The sequence below is a fragment of the Diprion similis genome, chromosome 8 (assembly GCF_021155765.1).
Source record: "Diprion similis isolate iyDipSimi1 chromosome 8, iyDipSimi1.1, whole genome shotgun sequence".
Classification (NCBI taxonomy): domain Eukaryota; kingdom Metazoa; phylum Arthropoda; class Insecta; order Hymenoptera; family Diprionidae; genus Diprion; species Diprion similis.
Window position 1 is genome coordinate 17,233,027 of NC_060112.1, and position 7,561 is coordinate 17,240,587.

General features: G+C 39.9%; 1 protein-coding gene across 5 annotated transcripts; it reads right to left on the reverse strand.

Moving 5' to 3' along the window:
* Positions 1-808: 808 nt before the first annotated feature.
* On the reverse strand, positions 809-6,696 carry LOC124408797 (trophoblast glycoprotein). 5 transcript variants are annotated; one of them, XM_046885989.1, is made up of 5 exons: positions 6,570-6,696; positions 2,560-2,821; positions 2,093-2,409; positions 1,632-2,002; positions 809-1,554 (listed from the first exon to the last, which is right to left on the reverse strand). In XM_046885989.1, exons 2-5 carry the CDS (start codon positions 2,812-2,814, stop codon positions 1,310-1,312), a joined length of 1,188 nt encoding a protein of 395 aa, XP_046741945.1. In that variant the 5' UTR covers positions 2,815-2,821; positions 6,570-6,696; the 3' UTR covers positions 809-1,309. The 5 variants fall into 5 exon arrangements, with proteins under 5 accessions (XP_046741945.1, XP_046741943.1, XP_046741947.1 ...); XM_046885987.1 differs by lacking the exon at positions 6,570-6,696 and adding an exon at positions 6,228-6,444; XM_046885991.1 differs by lacking the exon at positions 6,570-6,696 and adding an exon at positions 5,945-6,106.
* Between the last annotated feature and the right edge of the window lie 865 nt (positions 6,697-7,561).

The following is a 7,561-nucleotide window of genomic DNA, read 5'->3' on the forward strand; positions in this document are numbered from 1 at the left end:
TTTATATGTATAACATCCTGATCATTGTTATTGTCTACATATTGCTTAAAATTATCACCAATGTGACTTAAAACTATCATTCCATAATCCTCTGCATAATCCATACCTACTGCCGACTAGAACAAAAACTCGTAATTATACTAGGCAGTGATTACTTCCGAAAAAGGATCCCGCAGAATCCTTATGGAATTTGGCTCCCGGTCGAATAGGCTAGATTTTCAGTCTGTATCGGTACATATCCTCCCGAATCAAAAGTATTCTTGGACACAAGTCCCAAGAATCAATAGTTTCTGAGATACAGGCTTCGGAAGGAGGGATGTACGGATTTTTTGACATCTGTGAAATACGCGATTTTTACAAATTAGAAAGCTTCAAGGGAGACTTGAAATCAAATATATCACTCAAAAACTGCACAGCCGATTCGCAGACTACTTACACGCGTGCAGAATAGGACAAGTCGATTATTGCAAGAGTATAGGAGGGTCTCGCTCTTCACGCGAAATCTGACGTTGCACCTCCTTCCAGTAAATCAGCGAGTTCATGGATGGAATTAATCACAGTTTCCTGCCTATCTTTAAGAATCAACCGTGCAGTTTTTTGAGTGATATCTTTGATTTTAAGTCCCCTTGAAGTTTTATAATTCATGAAAATCACGAAATCCATAGATGTCAAAAAATCTGGACACCTCTTCCGAAGCCTGTATCTCGAAAACTACTGATTTTTGGAATTTGTGTCTATTAGAACTTGTGATCGGGAGTATAGTATATTGAAAATCCAGCGAATTTCCATAAGGATTTTGCGGGGTCATTTGCGAGAAAAGTTGCCAAAATATCTTTTTAAAGCAAATCACTCTGTTGGGATTCATAACAGACATTCATCAGAAGCAAGTCGATTGTCAGTATAAATTTATGCCTAATACGTTTTCAGTCATCTTTTCTTACATGAGTTACATGTATTACTCACAAGCAAGAGCAATTTTTTTAACTGTCAATCAGAAAACTGGTGAAGTCAAACAGACAAGAACGTGAAAGTTTTTACGAATTTTTCTTTTTTTGCACCGTATTACTTACTCAAATTTCAAAATTTGTTTTTATTTATCGCACTACCCTTGCATGGTAATCGATGTTATGTAGAATTGTGTCTGCATCTCAATTTCTCTCACAATCGCATGCACAACGAAGATGACTGTTCAACGCAATTGTTCTCAGTTACAGCGGCCAAGGATGACGGCACCCGAATGGCGTATTAAATTATTATAACCGATGATCTCTGCGTCCTCCAGTTCTTCTTCTCTTGTTGTTATTTCGGCTCAGACGCCCATTTCGCGTGTTTCACCGGTTGCTATCGATGTGTATCGGACTCGTTTACTAACGGAGTCTATTACCGGTTCAAGTTTTTTCCTCAGCTCTACCCTCTGCACATAAATCAAAGCCAAGATCAGAACGACGAGAAGCACTGAGAGAAGCCACAATGCGACGGTAGTTCCCCGATATCCTGAAGCTCCAAGGTTTGAATAGCAATGCTTCTCTTCATAAAACTTCTGAAGACTTGGACCTGCTGAAATAAAGGAAGTCTCATGACATTTAATAATCAGCGGACAATATAACTGCGTGAAACGGATAATAACTCACTATTATTACACCGAAGGTAATTCCTGTTTCTAACGATTACTCTAGTCTTGTTCATCCATCGAACGAACGGATTCAACTTGCAGCCACATTGAAATGGGTTTGTGCTGAAATCAACGGTCATCGATCGTTTCTCCTTTGCCAAGTGGTCCAGGGTGTGAAGATCCCTTTCGAGAACGTGGGTGAAGTTGTTCTTTTCTAGGTCAAGAAATTGAAGTTTTGGCAAGCAGGTGAGATTGAAATGAAGGTTGCTTAAGGAGTTGCTGCTTAAGTAAAGGTGCATCAGGCTCGGCAAATCGCAGAAGACGTTGGGGTCATGGAAAACGGATATTTCATTCTGCTCGAGATGTAACTTCATCAGTAGCGACAGATTGCTGTAATTTCATCAAATAACACAGACCTAAAGTACCGGCAAACTGCAGATTAAAGTCGAATTACCAATTTCTCGTAAATAGCTGTGTTACCTGTTGCCGAATATCTCGTGAAGAGTTTTCGCCAATTGTACTGGAGCACCGTCTTCAAAAGCATCAGTTAAATGCAGCTCGAGGAGTGACACGAAGTTCGAGAATATCCGCGGATGATTCTTCCCATCATCTAAAGAGAGCTCGTTGTGGTCCAAGAACAGCTGCTCCACATGCTTAACGTGGTGATAAGTCTTGCCCGCAATTTCCCTGATCTTATTACGTGACATGTCGATTACTCGTAGCTCGGGTAAAGCGTCCAAAGTACCAAAAACGTTCCAAGGTAGCTCGCCCAAATCGTTTCCAGTAAATATTAACACCTATGTCGTTGGAAAAAAAACTATCATTATACTTTTGAATTTTAAAACCTCACCAATACATACGTTACATATGTACAAGCAATCGGTTATACAAAAGAGGTCGAAAAAATCATACCCCATATAGTGGTTATGATTCCGAATTGTACCTACTCTGGTATTTTTTGGCAGATGTTCCAGGGGATCAGTATTTTTGAAACCGGCGTCGGTGCAGTTAACGACGTGCTGATTCCGACCCTCGTAGCACGTCATGTGGCAGAAGCACCTGTTTTGGAATGCTGGACCGCAAGCAAGCCGTTTAGATTCATCGGTCTCCAGACTGTGGAAGTTTGGATCATCGCATGTGTTGTGAGGTGACTGTGCTACGCACAACGAAGCTACCAAGAGCAACACGGCGATAAGCAACATCCTTGATCTGTGAAAAGAGAAAAACATTAGCAACATGCAGTTTTGCAGTTCTAATTGTCTGAAGTAGTCATATCAAACCCATAACCGAAACCAGGTCTCTAATCGATATTGTACTAATCATTAAAAATTTCTGCCCTTTGAAACTTTGCATAGTGTCAGATCGTAGTAAATTGATAAACGATCGGATATTTTAGTTATTCGTAGCTGCGGTTCGTTATACAAGTCATAGTAAATAGATAGCTGCTTGAGTTGATTTTAAATTACGCCAATCCGCTGAAAGTGTGTAGACATAAGTATGTACAAGGCTTATGAATAAGTGTAAGTAAGCACGCGTGAAATTTATGGAGCACAGTGACGCATCTCGCTCATAAATTTATAAACCCATATGTACAAGACAACATCAATAATACATTCAGCTCACGATTTCATGCACAATGGTTAGCTTGCGAATGGAGTCATCACGTCGGAGTGTGCTAGAGAGTGTACCGTACATACGAATCATTTGAAAACGGCAGCACTTTATCATTGTCGTTGCCCGGTATACATGCGATTCCTCGAACGGAAGTATACACCTCTCGCCATAAAACGAATATCATATATACCTGCACGGAAATTCCGAATACGGAATTTTATGTGGAAAGTGACTTAAAAACAATCCGATTTCTGAAAAAGAATGGATATTACGAGATTTTCATTGGAAATACAGATATATTCTTGATCCTATAATTACTCGAAAGCTGATCTGAAAACGACATGTGTAGTCATAATTAACAAGATCTTAATTAATGCTCACTTTTGGCTGGAAAAGGTATTCGAAAGAATGTAAAGCATGGTCACTTTATTCTATCAACAAACAATTTATCGATCTTAATTCTGGCTTCCACTTAAATTTTTACACGAAACTTGAATCGCTGCATGTGTAATATTTTTGGAGATGGACGATGGATTCAGCATCGTATTAATGGTACACGTATGCATGTAGTATAGTATCAAGGCAAAACCGGTTTCAGCTAATTTTTCGCTCTCTTTAACAGAGAAAAGGTAAAAATTAGAATGTGTAGGTATAATAAAGAGCAAAACAAAGTTCCGAAACCTCGCTCAATGAGTCACGAAACGTCTTTTTCTACAGCACTCCGGCACCGAGCATGAATTTATACTCATTTTGTTATGAGTATCTTACACGATTCATCAGGATATGTTACATCTCTACGTATAATAAGGTATCAATTTCGATGATATCGTGTGCACGAGTGACGTTAATTCCAGGAAAGAATCTAATCAACCGTTTCTTTCTCTTCCTCCAGTGCTTACTTTGTGTTCGACAAAACTGTATGTTATTACATGCATCATGGGACACGAAAAATAGATTATGATCTTGATATGAAATACTAAACCTCGAATTAATTCTATACCGGTGAATTAATTCTATACAACATAACAAATCGTGACGCTGACACTTATAAGAAGTAATACAATAAGATCCCCGCGCTTCTATCTTACAATAATTTCTTTTTTAAATGATATTTATTCAGAACGCTCAACTGTGACCCGCAGTCAATAAGGTATCCAAATTGTCAAAATATATTACACCGATATTACAATGATTATAAAAGTTTTCATTGAGTCATATTGCTGGCTAGATTTAATTTGCAGCGAAAACGAGAAATTTTAGTTTGCGGGCAATCAATTCGAATTCCAGGTAATATGATGATGGGGCGCCGAATCCAACCTGCAGACTACATGACGATATAAATAATGACTCCACACCGTGATCCATACAATAATCAACAGGTGTGCTTCGAGAGGGAAAAACTGTGAAACCTAGTACAGTGCGTGAGATGGGCGACGACGAAGTGTTGTAACTCCATACTATGAGCTCGCAGATCAATTTACAATTACGTATACGCATTTTACAAGACACTACCCTTGGGGTATTCAAATGTGTATCATATACTCTCTTATACATTTACTTCGCATGCATGGAAAATTTACCCTCGAAGGATTTGTCTGATATCTCTTGAAGCTTTCAAAATATACCGGGTGATGCGGCATGATTCAGAAGAAATGATAAGAAAATCAATGTTGAACCTACATTATCTATCATGTGATGTAGCTGTATAAACTTCTTCCCCAACGAGTTTTCACTCCTTCTGACACTTTGCAACTGCAATGAAGCCTACCACATGTGAACGTAATTATACGTATCTATTATCGCACTGCAAGGCGAGAATTTAATTTGCTCGTAACAACCACATTAGCATCGTGTTTAAAAGAGATCAATTAGCAAAATATATAAGCGGTGTGTGAATGGAGAGCGAGTTTCGACGCATAAAAAACGCGTACAAGAAATAATTTACAGGGACAAATTAAACATAAAAATACGTGGCTAGAGAAAGGTGTATGAATGGAGAACCTCTGCACAGGTATGTCGTAAACGGAAATACACGTATACGTACGGTTTAACCCGTCCTCGAAACTTCTTCGCCCACGCCGTTGAACGAGAACCGGCAAGAGGATCGGTTCGAGGAGTTGAACAATAACGTAAACCGGAGATATACATATCAATAATATTGTAACATAGACAGTTTATTCCATAACCGTGAAAATTGACCCTCGTCTGTCAGTTGGCCAATGACAATTGAATCAACGGCGAGGTTCTGATTTAGTAAAAAAAAAAAAAAAGGTACATTTCAACGCTCAATATTTTTCAGATTTTGACATGCGCAGCATACAATTTTCAATTGCCGGAGACTGATGCGTAATGTTTACTAAAAAAATTTCATACTGGACATAAATTATATTATACTATATAGTATATCTAAGAACACGATACTCGTGGACAAAGGCAGGTGCAATTAAGAAAGTGTGTACCGTGTACCTACATTCAGAACAACTTGTTTGAGAAACGGCAAGCAATGATAACGGTACTGGCTGTATACGCCTTAAGGGACCGCCGCTTTACTGTTATGACTCCATTATTTGATCCCTGATTAAGATGGAAATTCATCCATTACACCGTACTACGGGGTTCGATAAAAGTAAAATCCAATTTATGTAGTGGTTTATCAGTTAATTGTCATTTATTCGTATGCTGTATCATGATATTCTGTGCGTGAGAAAAGTTCCGTATCTGTTCGGAATCGACCCAATTACAGCCGGTTTATTTTAATCAAGTTTACATTACCTCCATCATTGGTTTCTAGCAATAAGAAGCAAACATCTATGTCTCACGTTATGTCTATGTGCATCTCCGTGTTTAAATAAACAACAAAAAAGCAGTCAAACAGCGTATGAACTTTTACGCAGCTCCGCAGATCAAGGTAGATGGTACAGGCGTACTTGACAACGGGAATTGTGAAATTCTTACCCAATAATTGTAGCGGCAAACCAGCTGATTACGAGAGAAAACTCACCGATAAGAATTAAGAACCCCTGGTAATATAGAGTCTCCGTGTGCACAGTGGACTGAAGAAAACGATGACCCGTTGCAGTTGGCAAGTCGAACGAGACGTGAATCGGCACCAGACCGTGAAACTCTCGCTTTCAAATGAGGCCCGAACTAAGTATCCGAGATACACATCGTACGAATCATTGGGCCCTAGGCGTTTACACAGATCACAAATGTATTATCTCGTTATAATTATTGAAGAGCGGTAAAATCTGCACATATTATAATTTTAAAAAAATAATAACGCGCGTTTATCTGCATAATTTCGCGCAGGTCATCCACGTTTCATTTCGCACTTGGGACATACGTAATTCCTCTCTTCTACACCTATGTCCTCCGACACCCACGTGTCTCCTCCTTCGGTCCTTTTAGACTCTCGACCTGTTCACCTGACACTCAGATCGGCACTCCGCGCATTAACACACGAGGACGCGACACCGACTGCCGCAGTGCTTCAGATGTCGGCGCTTATCTCGGTGCTCTCTCGGCGACGCGTGCAGCACGTAACAGGTAAAACCACTCCGGAGCTGAAACTCCGTTCAGGACGCGAGGCAAGGTGTTAAGCGCAAACCCACCGCCCTGCGGCTCGTCGCGATGCATTGTGTCGCCGTGCTGCGGCCCCACCTTACGCCGTTCTACCTCCGCCCTCCGCGTCGAGATCCCCAGGTAAAAATCCAGGGCTAGCCGCGAGAGTCGCCGGCGCGCCTTAACGCCGGAGGAAGTCGAGGGATCGGTAGCGAGCCACGATATTATAATTATGGTTATAGTTATACCGGGCTGATTCTTTGTCAACCGTGGGCCCACCTTTCCCGCATGTCTTCGTCCGGGAGACGATCTATTATCTTCTTTTTTTTTGTTGATATGTATATTTTCATCATTTACTTTGGATTTTAGGTAAAACTAAGTTGAGGACGATTCTCAAATGTGAGTTAATTCGATAGATCTTTAGTCAAATTTACAGGAAAAGAAAACTAAAATCGAATTTATCGAATTCGTACCCGATATGTATAATTCATAGTTTTTCTTATCCGTAATTAACGCATTTGGAAAAAATAAATGAAGAAATTGGAAATTTTGGAATTTAGCTGTATGTACCCAGATTGGCGGTTGCCATCTAAACACGTGTTTTATATCAGCTATACAGCCTATCCGTCAAGGCTAAGATTATTTTGCTAAACCTAACGAGTATTACACCACGCTCATACCAATGATGGTCTCATTCAAGAATCCTCAGACAAACACATGTTACTCGTTGTTGCGTACATGCTTGTGGAAGGCATAGATCGAAATAGCTATTCT

Excerpts from the sequence above, each read along its gene's own strand:
- LOC124408797 (XM_046885986.1), bottom strand. The coding sequence starts at position 5,374 with ATGTATATCTCCGGTTTACGTTATTGTTCAACTCCTCGAACCGATCCT. Across the intron at positions 2,822-5,270 it reads TTTCGAGGACGGGTTAAACC|ATCAAGGATGTTGCTTATCG; the intron begins GTACGTATACGT and ends CTCTTTTCACAG. Across the intron at positions 1,555-1,631 it reads TTACCTTCGGTGTAATAATA|GTCCAAGTCTTCAGAAGTTT; the intron begins GTGAGTTATTAT and ends TTATTTCAGCAG.